Source organism: Rhinoderma darwinii, chromosome 10 (assembly GCF_050947455.1).
Source record: "Rhinoderma darwinii isolate aRhiDar2 chromosome 10, aRhiDar2.hap1, whole genome shotgun sequence".
NCBI lineage: Eukaryota > Metazoa > Chordata > Amphibia > Anura > Rhinodermatidae > Rhinoderma > Rhinoderma darwinii.
Genome location: NC_134696.1, coordinates 106,165,228 through 106,190,459, shown reverse-complemented (window position 1 = coordinate 106,190,459; position 25,232 = coordinate 106,165,228). Strand labels below are relative to the sequence as shown.

The window sequence follows — 25,232 nt, the reverse complement described above, 5'->3', positions numbered from 1 at the left end:
CGGCTGTCCCTCAGATGGATCCCCGGCCTCCCGTCAGATGGATCCCCGGTCACCCGTCAGATGGATCTCCCGGCCGTCCGTCAGATGGATCCCCGACCTCCCGTCAGATGGATCTCCCGTCAGATGGATCCCCGGCCTCCCGTCAGATGGATCTCCTTTCCTCCCGTCAGATGGTTCCCCTTTCCTCCCGTCAGATGGATCCCCGGCCACCCGTCAGATGGATCCCCGGCCGTCTCTCAGATGGATCCCCGGCCTCCCGTCAGATGGATCTCCGGCCGTCCCTCAGATGGATCCCCGGCCTCCCGTCAGATGGATCCCCCGGCCTCCCGTCAGATGGATCCCCGGCCTCCCGTCAGATGGATCCCCCGGCTGTCCCTCAGATGGATCCCCCGGCCGTCCCTCAGATGGATCCCCCGGCCTCCCGTCAGATGGATCCCCCGGCCGTCCCTCAGATGGATCCCCGGCCTCCCGTCAGATGGATCCCCCGGCCGTCCCTCAGATGGATCCCCCGGCCTCCCGTCAGATGGATCCCCCGGCCGTCCCTCAGATGGATCCCCGGCCTCCCGTCAGATGGATCCCCCGGCCGTCCCTCAGATGGATCCCCCGGCCTCCCGTCAGATGGATCCCCGGCCGGCCCTATTAGACGGACAGAACTTCCGCTGACGTGTGCACATTTTTTTCCAATGACGGATAAGCGGTGGTTCTAGTATCTGATGGAGGTTTCCCTCCGTACAATGATCGCACTTGTGGCGTCAATTTGTAACAAAAGTTTGATCTTTGCAGCAATAGTGATGATTTTTGCCTGATGACTACAACCTGCAGCACTACAGTTGTCTGTTGGGAGTCAGTCCGTTTAATGGCCGACAGTCATGGAAGATGCTGCGAGTCGTAGACTTTAGTTGACAATTATGTCACGTCTCGTGCTGGTTTTGAGATGTCCGCCCCTGAGTCGTCTCGTGTGTGAGATCATTTAGTTATCATGGTCTCTCTGACAGGTACCAGATACTGGGTGACAACCACTGATGGCCGCCATTACACTTCTCATAGGGGGTTACCATACACACCCCCAGACCGGCTAATACACTGTTATGCGGAGTACATCCCTGCTCCCTCTATAGTTCTGCTCTGCCTGTGTGTCAGTCTCCACTGCAGTTCTGGCATGCTCTTCATGCGTCAGGTAGCTCAGGACGATCCTCTCACATTATATCTAGTCTAGGAAATCCCCTGTATGCAGACACAGCATCAGTGCAAATCTCTCTCCTGTCCGGATAGTTTGCTTCAATGTATCAGTCTGGAGTCCTCACAGAGGCCTAGACTAGATATAATTGTAACAAACCCTCAGCTGTGAGAAGTATTTGACCTGCACAGGTTTCTAGCCTTTAGAGGAGATTGTTTCATTCAATGACTGCAAGCAGAGATCTTGAATTTGGTGAGGAATTGAAACACAAAGTGTATTAGAAAGCTGCAGAGCTCTTGTAATTTATCCCATGTGGGTTCATCAGAGGTGACTGCACTTGAGGTGTTGAGCCGGGGACATCGGTGCTAGTGGTCGTACCTTGTAGAACCTGCACATTATTACCGGAGTCCTTGAAGTCCTCGTATATATCAGGGACAAATACACCACCGACGCGCCGCTCCAGACGGACGTTTCATCTTAAGATGTCGGCCCCTGCGATCGCCGGCGTGGTCTGAACAGCTTTGAACTTCCCTGACATAACTCTGGTATTTTTAGGGCCGGGGGGCACCAACCTCTCAGCAGTTTTACAACACGACACCTGGATTAGAGGCTCGGGGAGCTGCGCCATTCACCGCTGAACCAGTAGAACAGGGTTGTCTTGTAGATATTTACCGAGGTGAACATTACTCTGAGGAGGGGGGTAGAAGCTGCAGTCGCCAATCCTGTGTCTTCAGATCATTGCCCGTGTTCCTGCCAATTCACACACGGTAGACGGATCGCGGCGCCGTGGGACTTATTTATATAGAGGCCGCTGCAGGCGCGGCTCATAAAAGATAGTTTTTTTTATTATTTCTCGATACTATAAACTGGGTATTTGGAGGATGGATTTACAACTCTGTAGATGGGACCATTCATTCCCAGCCGCACAGTCACCGCTCCCTTCCCGGCAGAGCCACCCAGGCCCCGCTCCACACAGTCACCTGCGCATTCATTACCGGTGACGCTGCGGCTGCTTTGTGAAGGTCGTAAATGGTCTGAAACATGAAACTCCTGGTAAATTACTACCTGCAAGACGGCTGCGGCCCACGGAGGTTTACTGTAAGCTCCTGTAATGACTAAGGGGGCGATATAACGTGGTCAAGCCGGGTCTACACATTGGGCAGACATTGTAGGGACATTACTACAGCTCAGCCGGTCATTGGGGACATCACGGAGGCACGAGGTACTCCTGGAGGGCACAGTACCCTACAGCATCCGACTCGGTATCTGACTTCCGACTTCGGTTGTTCCGCTGGACGTGGCGTGTGTGCGCTCTGCAGCTGCGTACCAGGCTCCTGCTGTGATCCGGGGGGATAGTGCAGCGCTAACGACCGCCGCCTCTATTTCTGGTGGACTGACGGTCCGGCCGATCTATTACTGCGCTGTAGTGAGAGGTCAGTGTCAGGCAGGGGCCATAAAGCATCTCTTCATTCAGGTTCTTCCTGTTGTAAATGTGTTGCCCTCATTTACAGGTTGGTACAATGCAATCCTAAAGCTGGGGGGGGGGGGGGGTTAACAGTTTCTACAAGGTCTCCCCATCCGCAGAGGTCAGTTCCCATAGCTGTATTGGTGCTGTGACACGCCGGCAGCCTAAATATTATATCAAATGTCATAGTTAAGATAAAGCAAATGTCAAGATAAGAGAATAAGGAAAGAGGAGGAACCGACCGCGGCAAACATCAGAAGGCAGAGGAAGCCGCGTTATCTAAAGCAAATAAGTCCAAACCACAAGAGAGGCCGAGCGCAGGGAACGAGGACACCTGAGCAAAGGAAGGACTTATAACGCCCTGTGCGGGAATTCATGGAGCGCCGCGCGCTTCTCTCAGCGGAGGCCGGAGCGCGCCCCAGCCCTCGTGTCAGGTTCCCACTCTACCTCAGAACTTTCTTCCTATCAATTTTTAGCAGTTGATATTTTCTAGAAAAGAAAATGTTCCACTTGTCGCCTCTACATCTTCCACACGACTCGTTGCCCAGTTTACCGCCTACATTGCCAATAGTAACCGTCTGCGGAGATGACAGCCCACCGCTGCTCGACACTACTGCCATGACCGGTCATCATCCAACATCACTGTGTGGTCTGCTGAATACCTGGACATCCCCCTGACACCAGACCTGCAGGGTGTGCTGGGACTTGTAGTTCCTTGCTGCATCCCGGGTGGAGGACGTCTCCGATTCCTTTTCTTGGCATACTTCTGTAGTGGATGAGGGTCTCGGGACCCCTTCGCTCTAAGACAAGCAGTTTTCTTTCTCCTGCTGCTCTCCATTGACCCTAATACCCTAAAGGCGTCTCAGTCTGATTGTAAATTGAATGTCATTTAAAGGATGAGAGGATCCCCCTCTATGAACAAGCCGCTCAACAAAGGAGAATTTATTAATCCCCAGTGTCCTAATACCCTGACAATCCGCTCATGTCACACCCGGCGACTGCGGGGGGCTCATCCCACCACAAAGAGGTAAATCTTCAGTAACCTCTGTTCTCCATGGCGGGGGGCCGGTTATAGATTATTCCTATAATAGACGCCAGTGCTACATAATAAAAGCTGCATTATATAAATACTGCTCTAGAGTTCTCCTTACCCAGGAAACTCAATTATACCAGATTACAGAAATAACACTGGACACATTCTCTAGATGTTCATTAGAAACTCACAGCAAGCAGAAGTACTGATTATACCCCACATATCCCATTATACCGTCACCTATTCCTGCTGACTAATCACACATAATCTCTATCCTGAATGACTGCAAATATGTAACCCTAACCCACTGTACGTCCCATGCAGAGATCCGACCTGGAGGGTAAGTACCGGGCAGAGATCCGACCTGGAGGGTAAGTACCGGGCATTAAGCCGACCTGGAGGGTAAGTAGCGGGCAGAGAGCCGACCTGGAGGACAAGTACCGGGCAGGGAGCCGACCTGGAGGACAAGTACCGGGCATTAAGCCGACCTGTTGAGTAAGTACCGGGCAGAGAGCTGACCTGGAGGACAAGTACCGGGCAGGGAGCCGACCTGGAGGGTAAGTACCGGGCAGAGATCCGACCTGGAGGGTAAGTACCGGGCATTAAGCCGACCTGGAGGGTAAGTACCGGGAAGAGAGCCAACCTGGAGGACAAGTACCGGGAAGAGAGCTGACCTGGAGGGTAAGTACCGGGAAGAGAGCTGACCTGGAGGACAGGTACCGGGAAGAGAGCTGACCTGGAGGACAAGTACCGGGCAGAGAACCGACCTGGACGACAAGTACCGGGCAAGGAGCCGACCTGGAGGACAAATACCGGGCATTAAGCCGACCTGGAGGGTAAGTACCGGGAAGAGAGCCAACCTGGAGGACAAGTGCCGGGAAGAGAGCTGACCTGGAGGACAAGTACCGGGAAGAGAGCTGACCTGGAGGACAAGTACCGGGAAGAGAGCCGACATGGAGGACAAGTACCGGGCAGAGAGCCGACCTGGAAGACAAGTACCGGGAAGAGAGCCGACCTGGAAGACAAGTACCGGGCAGAGATCCGACCTGGAGGACAAGTACCAGGCAGAGAGCCGACCTGGAGGGTGAGTACCGGGCAGAGAGCCGACCTGGAGGGTGAGTACCGGGCAGAGAGCCGACCTGGAGGACAAGTACCAGGCAGAGAGCCGACCTGGAGGGTGAGTACTGGGCAGAGAGCCGACCTGGAGTGTAAGTACCGGGCAGAGAGCCGACCTGGAGGATAAGTTCTGGGCAGAGAGCCGACCTGGAGGGTAAGTACCGAGCAGAGAGCCGACCTGGAGGGTAAGTACCGGGCAGAGAGCCGACCTGGAGGATAAGTTCTGGGCAGAGAGCCGACCTGGAGGGTAAGTACCGGGCAGAGAGCCGACCTGGAGGGTAAGTACCGGGCAGAGAGCCGACCTGGAGGGTAAGTACCGAGCAGAGAGCCGACCTGGAGGGTAAGTACTATGTGCAGAGCCAGCGTTGAAGGTATGTACCCCAGGTCTGTATATATGTGTTATGATGGACCCCCATGTGCTGCTGTTAACGTCAGATCTCACGTCTCTTTAATAAAGTTATTGCAGAACCGCTGAGTAGAAAATTGGATGACCCCCTCTGTGGAGCGTCAGCGGTTCTTCTAGAACCTCATTCACCTGATGAGCCCCGTGACAGGAGCCGATCTCATCCCAAGCGACCCCTGAACTTCCTGTTTGTGTTGCCGGGGCCGGTGGTCAGGGCTGAGGGCAGTGAAATGGCTGACGCTGTGAAAGGCCTCAGGATGGAGAGTCAGCCAGATCCTCCGCCGGGCCCAGGCCATTCATACCATAAGCCCTCGGCTTCCAGACCATTGTATCCAGACAAAACAAGCTCATCCCAGCGTGCACGCCGGCCTCCATTACTCCATCCACTTCCAGCGCGCGCGCCTTTCCAGAACACCGACCCAGCGGACTGCTGACAGAGAATACTGTATACATCATATATGTACTATAGGCTCTTCCTCTGCTGTACACTTCTGGTGCGATTCTCGCTGGCACACTCACCACATGTATTCATAGGCCCTGATTCACCCGACGATGCCAAAGCCGTGTCCTATTGGCATCAATCTGAGCGGTGTTTGTTGATAAACCTGGGAGACGCCACGCTATACAGGGGCTTGTCAGGGAAGTCTCGCCACGTGCACTGAACCGACCCCCTAGTTACAACTATTCCTGGGTGACAGGCAATATGACCGCCACCCAGCTCTGCTACACCGCCTAGTTCTGTAGTGATGCGAGGGGATGATTGACTTCGTGACTAGGCAGATTTAACATTCAGGACTGTTGGAGAGCTGGGTGACCCCTGCGGCTGCTGTGTTAGTGGTCATCCAGCTCTCCCAGCAACAGATGTAAATAGGAATACATAGATAGACGGGACAGAACCCGAGGACTTGTAATTGCGGAGGATGATTTGCTCTACGTGTGGTTGTCCTGGTCTGCTGTGTAATCTGGAGGTCTCTCCATGTGGCTGCAGCCGCGCGGCTCCCCACAGATGGGTGAAGCCTTGTGCGGCGCTCGCAGCCATGTTGTCCTGGCTTTCTTCCAGCACGGATTCCATATAATCACAAGGAATTTGACCCGGGGAATTTTTCTGCTTTTGTTGTTTTCCGCCTAGAAGCTCATAAAAATGTCCTCTGAACAACACTGGGGGAGCAACGAGCCGAGCAGGGGGCCCCCGGAAATAAGGAGAGTCTACGGCGCTGGCCCCGAGCACTGGAATCAAATGTCTGAGACAGAAATGTACATACAACCCCCATCACAAGAACCCGCAGCAGTTGTGGGGGACATAGTGATTGCAGCCTCCATCCATTTCACACTTTATTTACAGACGCTTTAAAGGGCCGGAGTCCAGTTTTCTGTAAACGAAAAGTTCTGCAACTTTCTAATAGACTTTGTGTTTCACTTTCTCACCATTTTCAAGGTTTCTGCTTGCTTTCAGTGAATGGAAACATTCTTGTTTACGTTCAGATACTGAAAACCTGTTTTGACTGAATACTTCTCACAGCTGACGGTATGTTACAATGTATCAGTGTGAGCCAAACACACTATAAGCGCAAATCTCTGTGCTGGACTCCAGGCTGATAGCTCTTGCCCGCACTGATACATTGTAACAAGCCCTCAGCTGTGCGAGCAGGACTAGAAAGCTGCAGATCCTGTAATTATACAATGAATAGACGTTATTTACATAAGAACGGAGCGGCCACTTGACGGGCAGAGATTGCACCTCGTGACACAATAAGAGCAGGATGTACTCGGGGGCGGCCATCTTTTCTCCTGGTTACCATAAGAAGTAGTCTGCATTCTGCTGCGTCTCATTGACCCTGACGTGAGGAATGTGCGGATCTCCATGACAATGGTCTGTTATGGCCGTTCCTGCTGTGCCGCCGCCGCCGTCCTCGACGTGACTTAATCATCTTTTCTTTCCCCTCAGCCGTTTCCTGTGTCTGCAGCTCGCGAGTTATTTGAGCTCAGGAAAGAAGGGTCTGAATCCGATCTTATTAAGACCCCGTTACCAGGAGCCGGGCCCGCTGCCAGGGACTCCGCGACCTGCGTGTGGGGGCGAGGCCTAGCAGCAGGTTTCCATGACGAGTAAGATGGCGAGCAGGAGGGGCTGAGGCCCGCGCCGCCGTGTCCCCCTCATTCCTAGCACAGTAAATCATCTCCACGGCGGAGCGCTGCGTCTCGATGGCTTTAGCAGACGTTCCTCACACTTCATTATCAGTCTGCTCGCCGCGTTTCCCACATAAATGGCTTTACAAGACCCCAATTAAATATGTCTGCCGCGTGTGAACCGCGCTGAATGAGTGTGCAGGCCTCCCAGCCACCCGGAGCAGGGGCTAAAACGGGGGATATCGCATGACGACGCGAAGCGCAGATCTGCCGTTAATTACAGCCGACACTCCGGCGTAACGAGAAACGCGTGATTTATAGGAGATTAAACCAGACAATAAAAATATAAAATAACGTTCCAGACCGGCGTCTCAGCACCTATGTCCCTGTGACAACACTTCCTGCCCTTGTTCATCCTTGTCATAGGGGCATTGCGTTCATATAACTAACCGCATCGCTGTCCACGTTTGCATAGTGGTAGTTATGAGTCTGTGTGGACAGTGATGTGGACGGGTTTGTGTTCGCATAATAGGTCTCGACTTATCGCAGCCAATCACAGCGCAGCTTTTCTTTTCCCAGCTCAGATTATATTTCCTGGCGATCGGCCGCTCACAATATTAATCTCTGCTCCTTGGAGACCCCTCGTCTGCCCGTAAAGACCACTTTGCTGCGATCGCCTCCTGTCCAGACAGGAAGAGCGGCAGATGGACAGGCCTCGGGGGCAGGGATCTCTCCAGGTTATGGCGCTCTGCGTCCGCACACAGGCTCCGCCCCCAGCGACTGAGGATGGAAGACTAGAACCGCGGCGCCTTATATGACCGGTAACACAACGCCGCCTTCCGGTCCAATTCTAGACTCACGAGGCGCGATCGTCCGCCTGGGCCTCGCGTTCCTGCTGCGGTCACATGACGTGTAATGACCGGTCTGACCTGCGTCCGTAATTATCCTTGAAGGCGAAATAATCTCTGAGGGTTTTGTCTCACGGTTTGGAACGACGGAGTCACGTGACTAATTGCTTATCATTACATGACCAGGACGCAATTACCGGCTCATTATAGTTTTATTTTCCTGCTGTCGCTTTGAGCAGATGACGGAGAGATCAGACGGCATTCCAGCAGGACGCAAGAACCGCGGCCCCCGAGGCGGAGGCAGGGGGCGCTCTTTTCTATATACGATAACCTGATCATTAGTTCTGAACGCCGAGATGGATTTTTTTTGCCCCAATTTCCCTCAATATGAGCCGGAATTATCAGACCAGAGGCCGAACTGTATTCTAGTCCCTGCGCCTGCGGCGCCCGTGAGGTGCGATCCCTTTCTTGTAGATGATCATTGATCCCCATTCATTGCTCACAGTGATCTCTTCCTGGTCCCTGCTTTGCCGTTTTCTATTGGTGTGGGATCTACAGTGTTCAGCCTGTCATGAATAGAATACCAGAATTACAGTGAAGACTGACACTTGCATTAGCAGAGCATTAGGAAAGAAGATCGCAGAGGACTGGACAGCAGCTCGTCGCTCACCGCAGCCCCCCGTAGACCGGCTGCCCTCACTTTCATGGTCACGTTTGTGAAATCTCTAGAAGAACCTGTGCAAAAACGAAGAAAAAGTTCTCGTCTGACAGGTTTTCAGTAAATGAGGCGGAACAGGGAGGCCGAGCGCGAGGTGTGAGAGACGAGGCGCCGCCGCTGTGCACTGACTGTGTCCTATATACAAAGCGGGCGGTGCGGAAATATTCCTACATGGAGTAAATATATAACAGAGATGTAATGGGGGGTGAAAAACCCCGGGGGGCGCCGCCGCATGGGCTTATATAATGGAGCCTCCCACAAAGCTGCGTACAGAAAACGATGACCGCGGTCTCTCTGCTCAGTACGTGTATCTGCACATTTGCCGCAAACCGCGCAGTAGTCGGCAGCGGCCTACGGGCCCCGCGAGTAGAGCGTTTTTTGCATTTGATTTATTAAAGATTTTTTTTCTGCCTGACAAAAAACTGTGTGTGAACAGCGCCTAAAGCGTTACTATTCTCTCCGGATGGTCTGTAGAGGGGCGCCCGACCTGCCCGCAGCTACACAGCTGAGGTTCTGTTGTGGCGTCTCGGAGACAGGCTGTATATAGGACTGGTGGTTGTTGTATATGGAGTCCCCCCTCCCCCGCCACACCTTGATGATGGCCTTATTGCCGGGCAATTGGTGAACACTTTTATGAGCCGAGCACAATGGTCTGAGGAAGTGGCCACATGCCCGGGTGTTACACAGGAGCCTCAACGAGCGGCCCCTCCTCCCAGTAACAGGTCCCTGTGAACGGCACATCTCACTTTATGGTCCCTGAGCCGCCCCCTCCCCCCCAGCAAACCTCACAGGTCTATTCAGGGGGCTGATTAGTAATTACCCCCCCCCCCCCCCCATCATCTTCTATCATCTCCTGTCCTCGTCTCTTTCATGAGAGGTTTTTATGGTTTTATGTTTTTTTTGTTTGTTCCTTTTATCTTCATCCACCAATCTGATTACAGATGTAGAAACCTGCGCCACAACGGCTCAGCTACTCCGGAAGTCGAGGGGTTAACTGGGCGCCCAGCGATGATGATGGGATCAGGTTGGTGATTACTTTCAAGTCTGTTATCACCATAAAGTCCTGATTTCTATATTGACCAATTACAAAACTAAAACAGCAGAACGTGACGTCCCATCCCCGCCATAGGTGTAACGGTCACATGACAATCTGCAGGTAATAGGGGGTCACATGACAATCTGCAGGTAATAGGGGGTCACATGACAATCTGCAGGTAATAGGGGGTCACATGACAATCTGCAGGTAATAGGGGGTCACATGACAATCTGCAGGTAATAGGGGGTCACATGACAATCTGCAGGTAATAGGGGGTCACATGACAATCTGCAGGTAATAAGGGGTCACATGACAATCTGCAGGTAATAAGGGGTCACATGACAATCTGCAGGTAATAAGGGGTCACATGACAATCTGCAGGTAATAGGGGGTCACATGACAATCTGCAGGTAATAGGGGGTCACATGACAATCTGCAGGTAATAGGGGGTCACATGACAATCTGCAGGTAATAGGGGGTCACATGACAATCTGCAGGTAATAGGGGGTCACATGACAATCTGCAGGTAATAAGGGGTCACATGACAATCTGCAGGTAATCGCGGTTTATATTTCTCAGCTGCCGTGTTAGATGTGGAGGGCTCAGCAGATCTCCGGCCACGACATCATCATTCCCACATGGTTTCAGTTTCGCCGCCTTCTTACATTTTTGGTCCGATAGAGACCCAAAATGCAGAGTGGATCCCCAACAATTATGTTATCTCGTGCCCAGTTATCTGCCAGCACATTGCAGCTCTCCATATCCAAGCAGATTTACCATTCAGGAGCCTGGGAAAGCTAGGGTGACGACAGCTGCGGGATCGGTAATGGCAGCCATGTTGGTTGTATTGAAGATTGAGAGGAAACATGGAATAAACTTGCCCCCTGCCCGGCCTGTGTATGTCTCACAGAAGCTCGGAGGTTTTAGGGGTGTCTTGTTCCCATCAGACCCTCGCTGGAGGGGGAGGGGGGCAGTGTCCTCGGTCGGGTGTACAACAGACATTGAGCTGATTGAAGACACAACCTGCGGACAAAGGAGACTTCATTCCAGAGCAGATTCTCCCGGAGAAGAATGGGAGAGTGATGGATGGGACAGGTGGACGCTGCTCCATCAGACGTGACGCCCCCCGCAGCTCAACACACAAATGAAAGGGAAACCCGGGCCGAGGTGCCACCGGCTGAAAGTCACCGCTCCATCATCGTAGGTCACGTCCCACGCCAGCGACTCCCGGGATGCGCTGCTATATTACTGACGACTATTCTATGCGCCATCCTGCAACTTTATACTCACTGCATTTACTTCCTGCACCGCGGTGACTTCCAGCCAGGACTTTACATCTACCAGTATTTTGGTTGCGATTCCCCGGGTTGCTGCACTGCGGCTCACACACTGGAATAACGCGGCATGTACCCACTAATCAGAAAGCAGTGCGGTAAACCTGGCGCACGCTATTCAGCTCCAGCCGAGCACAACGGAGAAGACGCAACAGACCAACGGTTTATTAACCATTTGCAGCAATTTGATATTGACGAGAAAAAAAACCCATAGACTTTCATGTCTTGGATTCGGAGACAAAGGCGACATTCTGGCACGAGAACGTTTCAGTTCAGCGATGGCCTCCGGCTTGTGGCGTGTTTACACCAGGAGGAAAGAGCCGTGTAATGAGAATTAATCACTCATCTGTAATCCAGCCAAGAATAAGCAGGCGATGAAGTGATGGCAGGGGAGAGTGCTGGGACTTGTAGTACTCCAGACAGTGGGGCTCTCGTAGGCGCTTCCACCGCGTCTCCCGTTTATTCTGCCGTTTTCTCCACGTAATGCCTCAGACAACGCAGCTCGATCTATTCGTTTATCTGGACCAGAAACATTGGCTCCCACCACAGACAGGCCGGCGCCTCATCCCCGGCTGCCCTCTAGTTCAAGTTATGACAAACCTGATGAATTCGCAGCACATTGCACCATTTTTGGAGGCATCAGATAGAAAACGAATGGCTGTTGGTATAATCTGATCTCTAGTGATCTTCGCTCTCCATGCAGATGGATCTGTGTACAGCGCTGCTGAATATGCTGGCGCTATATAACCAGGCGTAAATCAACGTGCGTGCAGCCATTGTGTTCTCAGCGGAGGCCACGCAGAACTCCAGGACAAGGCTGCCCCTAGTGGTAGATGAATGGACACATGTTGATCCTGCGCTTACAATTACTGATGTGCTTCGGCATTCCCCCCTCAGGGATGAGTTCACATCATATTTTCCAGTTTTAAATAATGATGGCGACCCATTCACCTCCCAGTAATAGCAAATCCAGCATTCAATCTAAAGGGTTAATGTTAGGGAGGGCTATTACAGGACCAGATCACTGCTGCCACCTGCTGCTGGGATCTGGCACTACAATATAATCAGACCGGACTACACGAGCGCCCCCACCGATACCCACAGCCAGGAGGACGGAGACGGGCGCCATAATCTCTATAAAATAGACGTTTATTTCATCACATCAACAAGACACAAAAAAGAACAAATGGGATGTCAACAATGAGACGCCACAGATATAAATAAGAACGCTTTTTTCTATCGTACATCGTCAATGTATCCAAGCCGGAGGCCCAGACCACATCAAAATTACAATAAGACGGAGGGAGCGGCGTCCGCGCTGCAGATCTGCCAGCAATACAGATATAGGGTTAAAAAAAAAAAAAAAGTGCAGAGACTGGACGAGGGGACCCCACCTCCACTATCGCGCTCCCAGAACGTCCCCATACAGTACAGTCTCACTATGGACAGAGGTTGCAGTGTTAGACGTCCAGTACATAAAATTCACGTCGGCTCCGGTCCCAAGAGAAAATTTTCTAGAATAATCAATGAAATCCTGCAAAAAAAAAAAGCAAAATCTGACATAAGTGACATTGATGGTGGTAAAGATCACTGACCCCAGGACTGTGCCGATCAATGATCAGAACAATCCTATAACGTCCCGTCCATCACTGGCACAATATCGCTAATTAACCGGCGCAGACACTAGATCAGTCTATTGTGGTGGCGGACGCGCGGGGCAGCGATCACGGGGCAGCGTTACATAAATATTGTTCAGACCACAGGAGCCGATTTCTATGTGTCACAATTGTTGATCTGATAGGCTGGATTCACACGAGCGTGTTCGGTTTTTAAAGGACGTAACGTATTTCGGTCGCAAGTCCCGGACCGAACACAGTGCAGGGAGCCGGGAGCATCATAGTTATGTACGACGCCAGGAGTCCCTGCCTCTCCGTGGAACTGCTGTCCCGTACTGAAAACATGATTACAGGGACAGTTGTCCTGCAGCGAGGCAGGGACTCCTAGCGTCGTACATAACTATGATGCTCCCGGCTCCCTGCAGTGCGTTCGGTCCGGGACTTGCGGCCGAAATACGTCCGTCAATTACAGACCGAACATGCTCGTGTGAATCCAGCCATAACATGACACCTGGAATAATGGTATCAAAATCGCTCAATGGCGGCGGCCGGGCCAGATGTCCCATATAGGGTTATATTGTGGGGATCACAAACAAGAAACAATGACCGTGGGGAAGATACAATGATTCTCCTGTGTCCATTACATTCCTATATACTATACGCCCATTGTACAGGACTGTCCCACCTGCTCCCCCCATTATACAGCTGCCCCCAGTTCTGAGGAAGAATCAGGTGCATAACGAGCTGGTCTGAAATAACCCTGGGAACCGGCAGATCTGCTATTTACACAGGACACTTCACCAGTTGTCATAAGAAATATTACAGGGGGGAGAATCAGCCGTTGTCTAGGATCACTACAATACACAGGGAAGATATTAAGATTGGGGGTGGAATATGCACCATATTAGAGTGGGGGTGCTGAAGTGTGCGCCATGTTGGGGAGGGGGTGAGGTCATTGTGTCATGTTGGGGAGGGGGATGAGGTCATTGTGTCATGTTGGGGAGGGGATGAGGTCATTGTGTCATGTTGGGGAGGGGATGAGGTCATTGTGTCATGTTGGGGAGGGGATGAGGTCATTGTGTCTTGTTGGGGAGGGGGATGAGGTCATTGTGTCATGTTGGGGAGGGGGTGAGGTCATTGCGCACCATGTTTTGCAGGGTGATGAGGTCATTGTGTCGTGTTGGGGAGGGGGTGATGTCATCGTGTGTCATGTTGGGGAGGGTGATGAGGTCATTGTGTCGTGTTGGGGAGGGGGTGATGTCATCGTGCGTCATGTTGGGGAGGGGGATGAGGTCATTGTGTCATGTTGGGGAGGGGATGAGGTCATTGTGTCGTGTTGGGGAGGGGGATGAGGTCATTGTGTCATGTTGGGGAGGGGATGAGGTCATTGTGTCGTGTTGGGGAGGGGGATGAGGTCATTGTGTCATGTTGGGGAGGGGGTGAGGTCATTGCGCACCATGTTTTGCCGGGTGATGAGGTCATTGTGTCGTGTTGGGGAGGGGGTGATGTCATCGTGCGTCATGTTGGGGAGGGGATGAGGTCATTGTGTTGTGTTGGGGAGGGTAATGTCATTGTATGTCACGTTTGAGTGGGGGGGGGGGGCGGGGTGCAGAAAAGTGTGTGATATTGATGAGGTGCACTACATTGGGGTCTTACCTCATATTCACCCCTGGTAATCAGCAGATCGATTCCTGCGACATCTGTCGTGTTATCTGGGAGATCCAGTGCTCCTTCTCTAATCTAGTTGACCAAAAGTGAACACAGGACATGTAAGTGTTAATTGTGCAGTGAAATAGTCGGGACCACCATGCCTTGTGAGTCCCTATGATCCCATATCTGGCAACAGCCCCACAATGTGCTGTACACCAGTATTACATGAAGGGGTGTAGAGGGGCACGTGTAATCATGGAGACTCTGCCCGGTGGATTGACGCCCGACCCTCCCCCACACGTTTTACCTTTTGCTCGCGCTTCCTCCGTTATGCCAGTCGCACTGTATACAAACACAGATGACGTCCTAGCGCTCTGCTACATTGAGGGGAGAAGACGACTTCTTGTAATAGCCGGAGACGTTGCCTGGCACTTCCAGGCCCCGATATGTTTAAGGACCCCAACCCACATGAGCCATGGATATTCCTGCTGTCACCTATGTGGCAGATGGTCCCCCCTCCCACAAGCACCAGGGCCTGTATGACTGTACCCCCCGTGGCTGGGCTGTAATAGCAGAAGGTGCCTGAACTCACTCGCTGGGGGCCTGCAGGACCACCTCGCTGCTCAGACCACTGTGGTTATGTGTCAGGCGCAGTAAGAAGACCAGTGTGGGGAGGCCGAGGGCCTTGGCCTTGACATAGTCGGCTTTCACTTGCCCTCGTTTGGCATAGTCCGTGACCTGGAATCGGCCAGTTCTGGGAGAGAAGAGAAAAGAAAGGATTGTCCATAGGGAACCGAGACCGTAACATATAGAAATGATCCTGTAACAATGGATATCAGCTGGGCAGTAATTCCACATCTCCCCTTTCAAATTGTTCTGGAACCTTTCCTCAGAACTTTTACCATGCCTCTGTTACTCCTCCTGGAAACTTATGAATACATTGACAACTGGGTGTTACCACTTTTATTTTATGGGGAATACAAATATTTAGTAATAGACCGAAGAGCTGACCGGTGACTGTGCTCGTTACAAATGGGGACACTTACCATTAGGGTGATCTTAAGAATTTTGCCCAGGGTCCCCCAAGTGCTGAAAAGCCACAGCCGTATGTACACAAAGCAGCCGCGGAGGTGTCGTTATCAAGGACTGCGTCCTGTCCATCACATGACCACTGGTAAGAATAATCCTCCGCTCCCCCATTAAACACTTACTCGGTTTTAATGGAAAGAAGCAGCAAATCACTGAAAAGATGGAGGTAGACGGGTTTGCTGGCGAGACGCGGACGTTGACCAATTCCCAACTCTTGGAAAAATATCCTCACCAGTTCTCCGTGCTGGACAAGGACCCGACCCCTGGAGATAAGAGGAATAGACTGCAAGAGAAAGTCCAACAATTACAAGACAGCCAAGGTCTAAGGCAAGAGAGCGCCCAGGCAGCGCCACGGAGCCAGCCGACAATGTTGTGAACCTGCACACTGTTCTTCAGAATGGGGGGGGGGGGGGGAATGGATGGCATAAAAGCAGCACACCCCTGGTCTGAGGCCCTATATGTTCATTATATATAGAGGTAAGGGTGCACACAGCCGGAGCGCCGAGGGTGGGGTACATATCGTGGTTTTTGCCATGGATCTATTTGGTTTCTCATTGGGTCATCAGACAAGACATAACAGGAGCCGAGCGTCCAGGGTACGAGGACAATGACTATTTTTCTTCTATTTAAACGAGATTTATTTTACGATAAAACTTCACCTTGGTGTTGTGGAAATCCATCCTCTTCTCCAGCAGGACCAGCTCCTCCGTCTGCATCATACATCTCACCCCCTCATTACACTGCGACACAATCTGCGGACACAACATGGCGGCTCTGTACAGCGTTACATCACATACTACTCTGCGTCTTGTGCAGTGGATCGTCCAGAGTCACCCCCTCATAACTAAGCTGTGTGATCGTGTGCCATGGGGACCCCGACTGTGCATTGGAGTCACAACTACTGCATCATCCTACTATGACATCTATGGAAGATCTATTAAATATGCCTCAAGTATATTTACCTGCGAGTGGTGAATTCCCAGCTGCCCAGGAACAGGGAGCCCCTCCCCGAGCCTTACCGGTGGGTTGGTTGAATATGTGCAGTGACTTTCCATCATAGTGAATGTGAGATGCAAAAACCTTGAGCAGGATGGTTCATAGACCAGGGTAATGCTGTTCTTGGGCCGATCACTGCGCGCGCACTCACCTCTCCAATGGCAGATTCGGCGTTTCCAATAGACGACGACAACTCAGCGTTATTCTGTGCCAACTTCAGGATGTTCTGCAAAGAAAAGACATTGGTTGGAAACCAGGTGGGCATTATAAACCCCCAGATGACAGACGCCCCTCTACCTCCAGCAGGATCTTCAGCCGCGTTATCCGTTGAAATGGGAGAACCAGGAAAGATTTCAGGAGTTGTCTCTTGCACACCGGCTGCTCCTCCAGTTTCTGGAGAACCTGCAGGAATCTTCCATTTTCTCGACTAGTAGAAAAATTAGAGACAAATGAAGGATAATCAGTGAATAGATCAGAAGATGCCACACGTCATGGCCCAGTGACCTGAAGCTCGAACCTGTGACGGGTGAGTCTGCATGTAAGGTCTCATTCACACTGCCGGGTTTACATCTGTATTTGGAAGCCAAAACCTGGAGCGTTGCCTACACAGAGAAAAAGTAGAATGGAAACATTTGCACCTTTTCTGTGTTTTGGACCCACTGCTGGTTTTGGCTTTCCAGTACTGAAGCAAAACACTGACCAATATACTGCCGTGTGAATGAGGCCTTAGGGCCATGGCCTAGTGACCCCCTACAGGAGCAGTAATGGTGGTCACACTCATGTCTGGTGCCTGAGGGGGCCCGAAGACATCATCATTATAATGGCACACGGTCGGTGGCGGCCTACTTCAGATTTTGCATTGTGGCCCAGGAGCTTCATGTTACGCCGCTGGCCGCCACGCTTCTATCCCAGCTGAAGCAATAAGTGGGGTTTTACTGTTGCGGGGCCACTGTGGCTGATGTGCTTATTGTGCAGACGCCTAAACTGGGAGGCTTACATCAGTTGTTGCATCAGTTTTTCTTGGTACATCTGGTTGGTCACATAGGGAATGTAAACTCTCTGGAATTCAGGACAATGTCTCAGAACCCGTTCTCCAATATCACCCAGGTGTATGTCCTTCTCCAAACCTTCTTCTAGATCCAGAAGAAATCTAAAGACATTGAAGGCTACAGAAGTCAATAATAAAACTGCCAAGACCGTAGATACGAGCGCCGCTGACAATCGTGACACGGACCTCTCACTGACCACCCGAACACTGGGAAGATTGGAGAACAGTGTGTGCTTGTCCGAGGTGACCAGGCAGTCCAACAGCCTCCGCGATTTCTGGAAGTGACCAATGGCTACAGACAGGCTGCGCTGATAGGAGGCCTCCGACGTCACCACCTCAAAGATAGCCTGAAAACACAAAATAATGAGCGACGCCACAGGACGGAGCGATCAAATACATAGAAAAGTCTTCGATATCATGCAGATGGAGGTCCGTTTTAATCTACACAACATTGAGGATCCCGCGCAGGTGCAATGGACGACTGAGCTCTTCTAAAAATTAAAGGGGTTGCCGACTTTATTTCTCCAAATGTGCATAAAGGGACTTCGTATAAGGTCAGCAAATCTGCGGCCATATTTTGGAGTATATAGTGCCGCCCCTTGTTTATTCAGATCTTCACTACTCGCTGTATGGCACTTTGATCCCAACATAGCCGCTGATGGAGCATCATGTGACCAGACCGCCGGCGGCCTCCATTGATTAACACTAGACATGAGTGAAAACCTGTCCCTGCGCCCTGGAGGAAACCCTATAATACAAGGTTCATTCATCCAGTGGTTACCTACCTCCTGGAGTTGCCGCTTTTGGGGGCTCATTGTTTGAACAATTCCCCTCCCTTTAACTTTCGGGAGCTCCTGCCACAAGGATGAGGTGTAATGTGGGGGGCTTCCACTGTTCACCTCACTCGCAAGTAGGGAGGAAGAGATGAGACCCGCAAAAGACAGGGAGGTGTCCAAAGAGAAGACAGACGGGGACAAGCCTGGAGCTCCCTTAGTGTAATAGACACAATAGTCCTGATAGAGCGGCTCTGAACAAGGAGAAAGACAGAACATGAGCGATCATGGACATTTACACCACAGCGACGAGAGGGAACCCCAAAACCCAAGCTCCACTCACGTGTGTGCACAAACTTCGACTCCTTCCGCTTCCACCGACGAGACTCCATCAGTCTTCCAATCAGGCTAAGTAGAAATACATGGTGATCAGCAAAGGTCCAGATCAATCAATCGATCACATTCAATGGTCTCAGTGGAGTAACATCTCATCACACATCATGGATATTTAATGAACGCCGGGTTATAGGGTCGGATCAACAATAAAGATCGAGGGTTGTGACCCCTTAGTGACTCTTGTGTGGTCAGTGTAATCTACAAAATTTGATGAACCACTCAGAGAAATGGACTCCCGCCTGACACCGCTAATGGGCATCATTGACCCAACATGAAGTCAGAACTCAAGGTCTCGGCTGACCCCACAGATGCAGAATTCTTCACTTCATGGCCTGCTAACCTGCAGTGTAAAGGCTTTGTAGCCCCGGTTACAGTAAGGTTTCTACATCGCAGCAGTTGATGGCTAATATTTCCATGATATTAGGGGAAAAAACTAGTGTTAAGGAATTCTGGAGCAGTCGCTTCTAGTAACCAATCAGATCTCAGAAAAACGAGGGCTGGAATCGGATTGGTTGCTATGGGCATCAGCTCATCATCCTTTGCCTCGTGTTTGATTATTCTCCCCTAATGTGTGTCAGACTCCACCCCCTCATGAGTTCATTCATGTGATCGCTCCGCCCAGAGTGGGAAAGATTTATAAAAGGCAGCTGGGAAGAAAGAAATAAGAGATATATACATTTGTACTCAATATTCCCCAGACTCCTACAGGGTGAGGAGGTCGTCAATGTGACGTCACGCAGGGTCTGGAGGCCTCCTTTAACAATCTGTCGGGAATTTCCAATGTGTACGTCAGGCGATTTTTCTGCATCGCAGGTTTTCACAGGATTGTGGCGACGATCATTCACATGTATGGCGTTCTTATAAGACGGCTAATATAAGAACGGGCGGTGGGAACCCTCTGTGTCGATGGCCGGCTTTGGCTTGTATCTGGCTAGGTCTATGTGGGATGTACCTGGGTTCTGGGGGCCTTGTGGTCATGGTCGGGGGCTCAGGAGACGGGATCTGTGAGGCGGCATCTGGACGAGGCTCCACTACAATCTTTGTGTCCTCTTGGCGTCCCATAGATGTAACCGATGGCGGAGTCGTCATACTGACGGGAGGTTGGTAGATGGGATTGTTGAAGACGTTGGATCCATCGAGATCATCTTCTGAAATACAATGACCGACATGAACGTTTCACAGACATTACCGGCAGATACCCCCAATGCGCTGCACCTCTTACAATGCTGCGCAGGGTTTTTGCTATTACACTATACAGAGATAGACGTAAACACATCATCTCCCACAAAGCAATTCAGCAAAGTATTCACAAAGCAGACACTGAACAAGCAGAGGGAACAGTGAGGTTAGGGCCTGCAGCCGGAGACCAAAAAGGAAACCTGCAGAAGTGACACTGCAGCTCTAGATGTGAACGGAGCTTCATATAAAACATGATGTAACTCAGGACCAGTACATTGTAAAGTTGCGGATCATATGACATAGGGCGGAGCTGCACTTCTAACATGACGTCATCACCGACCGATCCGCGTCTGAGCAGAAGTGTAAAGAATCGGACTGTGTGGATTCTGTCCAGGTCGGGGCCGTCCGCTGCTGTTTGAGTGGACAAGTGTGGCCTTGGTGTAATACCTGGAGGGACGGTCCTCGGGACCTCTGGAGTGGACATTGTCCGCGGAGCACTGGCTCATTGTTATACTCCAGTTAATCCGTTTGTTACATGGTTCCTTCTAGTATTTGCCCACTGTTGCCCTCCATCTATACATGGGGGGATAATCCAGCTCTAAAATCCTTCACCACTTCATCTGTACTGATCACATAATGCCTCCAGCGAGGTGCGTTACATCCGCGCTAATCCCCACTAATCCATTATATACACTGTGCAACAAAGGCTGCTCTCCCTGTAACCCTGGGGGAGGGGGGCATGAGCTTTAAAGGACCAAGTAGTTTGTAAGGGGAGCAGCTCTTTAGGGATTTTGTAGGGTCTTCAGGAAAGTCTATTATTGACCACGGTTGACCTATGATGCAGACACCACAGGTAACCCTCAGACGAAGCGCTTCAATCCACCTGAAACGCAAAATCAACAGCCAGAAGAAAAAACGATGGGAGTCCACGTGCCGGGGTTCAACCGGAACCTGTACCCCTGTAATGTCACTTGTTGGGCGGAGACTTATCTACAGTCCAGTGACAATACTATACAGAACGGGTTCTGGAAAACCTGGGCGACAACCAATACAGATACCATTATAGCTCCAGCGTGGGTCGTCACCCAGTTGTCTATGAACCCGGATCCTACAGTTCTGTTATGGTCAGAAGTCTGGGAAAGCTGAGTGATCACTGGCGTGGAAATGGTCACGGTGGCCACGTTGGTTGTCACCCAGCTTTTCTATAAATAGATACAATTAGGCAATTGCTGAAGACAACGACTCAATGATTTATTATGATCTTTAAAGGGGCAGGAAGTTTATTTTGTATGGAGTTACCTTCAATGTGGTCTAGAGCTCCTGAGTGTTGGGAGGTGGTTGACCAGAAAGTGACATCATCATAGGATTTCCATTTTCCACCAGTAACGCGTTTCCTGGGCTTCCGGTGACTGAACAAACGTGGCAGCAGTCCCCGCCCCTCCCTGTATCTGGGCAGGTTCACCAGGGGCTTGCAGGCCTCAGGGCAGGAGGCACATCGCTTCACAGTCACTTCAACAGGTGGAGGAGATTCCGTGTAAGAGCGTTTCCTGCAGAACAGCTCCATATCTGAGGCAGGAAGCATTGATTTCAGGATTATATTGTGGTGCGACCTCTAGAGAGACCTCCACCCACATGATTAACAATGATCACGAGCAGAACTTCCAGACATTAGTATGTGTCCGAACTTGGAATGAAGTCTATACAGATCATGAGCAGTAACACTATGCCACATATACAGAGAGAAAATACTGAGAATTACACCCAGCGTACAGGAGAAGTGGTACTGTGCAGTGTATATACAGAATAATACAGATACTGAGAATTACACCCAGTATACAGGACAGGAGAAGTGGTACTGTGCAGTGTCCATATATACAGAATAATACAGATACTGAGAATTACACCCAGTATACAGGACAGGAGAAGTGGTACCGTGCAGTGTCCATATATATATATATACAGAATAATACAGATACTGAGAATTACACCCAGTATACAGGACAGGAGAAGTGGTACTGTGCAGTGTATATATATACAGAATAATACAGATACTGAGAATTACACCCAGTGTACAGGACAGGAGAAGTGGTACTGTGCAGTGTCTATATATACAGAATAATACAGATACTGAGAATTACACCCAGTATACAGGACAGGAGAAGTGGTACTGTGCAGTGTCCATATATACAGAATAATACAGATACTGAGAATTACACCCAGTGTACAGGACAGGAGAAGTAGTACTGTGCAGTGTATATATACAGAATAATACAGATACTGAGAGTTACACCCAGTATACAGGACAGGAGAAGTGGTACTATGCAGTGTGTATATATACAGAATAATACAGATACTGAGAATTACACCCAGTATACAGGACAGGAGAAGTGGTACTGTGCAGTGTCCATATATACAGAATAATACAGACACTGAGAATTACACCCAGTATACAGGACAGGAGAAGTGGTACTGTGCAGTGTCCATATATACAGAATAATACAGATACTGAGAATTACACCCAGTATACAGGTCAGGAGAAGTGGTACTGTGCAGTGTATATATACACAGAATAATACAGATACTGAGAATTACACCCAGTATACAGGACAGGAGAAGTGGTACTGTGCAGTGTATATATACAGAATAATACAGATACTGAGAATTACACCCAGTATACAGGACAGGAGAAGTGGTACTGTGCAGTGTATATATACAGAATAATACAGATACTGAGAATTACACCCAGTATACAGGACAGGAGAAGTGGTACTGTGCAGTGTATATATATACAGAATAATACAGATACTGAGAATTACACCCAGTATACAGGACAGGAGAAGTGGTACTGTGCAGTGTCCATATATACAGAATAATACAGACACTGAGAATTACACCCAGTATACAGGACAGGAGAAGTGGTACTGTGCAGTGTATATACAGAATAATACAGATACTGAGAATTACACCCAGTATACAAGACAGGAGAAGTGGTACTGTACATTGTCTATATATACAGAATAATACAGATACTGAGAATTACACCCAGTATACAGGACAGGAGAAGTACTGTGCAGTGTATATATACAGAATAATACAGATACTGAGAATTACACCCAGTATACAGGACAGGAGAAGTGGTACTGTGCAGTGTCCATATATACAGAATAATACAGACACTGAGAATTACACCCAGTATACAGGACAGGAGAAGTGGTACTGTGCAGTGTATATATACACAGAATAATACAGAGACTGAGAATTACACCCAGTATACAGGACAGGAGAAGTGGTACTGTGCAGTGTATATATACAGAATAATACAGATACTGAGGATTACACCCAGTATACAGGACAGGAGAAGTGGTACTGTGCAGTGTCCATATATACAGATACTGAGAACTACACCCAGTATACAGGACAGGAGAAGTGGGACTGTGCAGTGTCCATATTATATATATATATATATAGAATAATACAGATACTGAGAATTACACCCAGTATACTGGACAGGAGAAGTAGTACTGTGCAGTGTCCATATATACAGAATAATACAGATACTGAGAATTACACCCAGTATACAGGACAGGAGAAGTGGTACTGTGCAGTGTCCATATATACAGAATAATACAGATACTGAGAATTACACCCAGTATACAGGACAGGAGAAGTGGTACTGTGCAGTGTCAATATATACAGAATAATAAAGATACTGAGAATTACACCCAGTATACAGGACAGGAGAAGTGGTACTGTGCAGTGTCCATATATACAGAATACTACAGATACTGATCATTACACCCAGTATACAGGACAGGAGAAGTGGTACTGTGCAGTGTCCATATATACAGAATACTACAGATACTGATCATTACACCCAGTATACAGGACAGGAGAAGTGGTACTGTACAGTGTCTATATATACAGAATAATACAGATACTGAGAATTACACCCAGCATACAGGACAGGAGAAGTGGTACTGTGCAGTGTATATATATATATATACAGAATAATACAGATACTGAGAATTACACCCAGTATACAGGACAGGAGAAGTGGTACTGTGCAGTGTCAATATATACAGAATAATACAGATACTGAGAATTATACCCAGTATACAGGACAGGAGAAGTGGTACTGTGCAGTGTCCATATATACAGAATAATACAGATACTGAGAATTACACCCAGTATACAGGACAGGAGAAGTGGTACTGTGCAGTGTATATATACAGAATAATACAGATACTGAGAATTACACCCAGTATACAGGACAGGAGAGGTGGTACTGTGCAGTGTCCATATATACAGAATACTACAGATACTGATCATTACACCCAGTATACAGGACAGGAGAAGTGGTACTGTACAGTGTCTATATATACAGAATAATACAGATACTGAGAATTACACCCAGTATACAGGACAGGAGAAGTGGTACTGTGCAGTGTATATATATACAGAATAATACAGATACTGAGAATTACACCCAGTATACAGGACAGGAGAAGTGGTACTGTGCAGTGTATATATATACAGAATAATACAGATACTGAGAATTACACCCAGTATACAGGACAGGAGAAGTGGTACTGTGCAGTGTCAATATATACAGAATAATACAGATACTGAGAATTACACCCAGTATACAGGACAGGAGAAGTGGTACTGTGCAGTGTCCATATATACAGAATAATACAGATACTGAGAATTACACCCAGTATACAGGACAGGTGGTACAGTGCAGTGTCCATATATACAGAATAATACAGATACTGAGAATTACACCCAGTATACAGGACAGGAGAAGTGGTACTGTGCAGTGTATATATACAGAATAATACAGATACTGAGAATTACACCCAGTATACAGGACAGGAGAAGTGGTACTGTGCAGTGTATATATACGGAATAATACAGATACTGAGAATTACACCCAGTATACAGGACAGGAGAAGTGGTACTGTGCAGTGTCTATATATACAGAATAATACAGATACTGAGAATTACACCCAGTATATAGGACAGGAGAAGTGGTACTGTGCAGTGTCTATATATACAGAATAATACAGATACTGAGAATTACACCCAGTATACAGGACAGGAGAAGTGGTACTGTGCAGTGTATATATATATACAGAATAATACAGATACTGAGAATTACACCCAGTATATAGGACAGGAGAAGTGGTACTGTGCAGTGTGTATATATACAGAATAATACAGATACTGAG

At 49.5% G+C, this 25,232-nt stretch overlaps 1 protein-coding gene and 1 long non-coding RNA gene across 2 annotated transcripts; one reads left to right on the top strand and one right to left on the bottom strand.

The window, feature by feature from the left end:
* The first annotated feature begins 6,929 nt into the window (after nucleotides 1–6,929).
* Nucleotides 6,930–7,675, top strand: LOC142661670 (uncharacterized). Its single transcript, XR_012850785.1, has 2 exons — nucleotides 6,930–7,064; nucleotides 7,140–7,675. It is a non-coding gene; the product is annotated as an uncharacterized LOC142661670 (long non-coding RNA).
* Nucleotides 7,676–12,426: 4,751 nt separating this feature from the next.
* Nucleotides 12,427–21,565, bottom strand: LOC142662717 (rho guanine nucleotide exchange factor 19-like). Its single transcript, XM_075840932.1, has 13 exons — nucleotides 21,301–21,565; nucleotides 19,775–19,970; nucleotides 18,770–18,834; nucleotides 18,439–18,680; nucleotides 17,840–18,000; nucleotides 17,603–17,755; nucleotides 16,903–17,032; nucleotides 16,757–16,831; nucleotides 16,269–16,361; nucleotides 15,732–15,892; nucleotides 15,113–15,274; nucleotides 14,527–14,610; nucleotides 12,427–12,788 (listed from the first exon to the last, which is right to left on the bottom strand). Exons 1-12 carry the CDS (start codon nucleotides 21,563–21,565, stop codon nucleotides 14,547–14,549), a joined length of 1,767 nt encoding a protein of 588 aa, XP_075697047.1. The 3' UTR covers nucleotides 12,427–12,788; nucleotides 14,527–14,546.
* Between the last annotated feature and the right edge of the window lie 3,667 nt (nucleotides 21,566–25,232).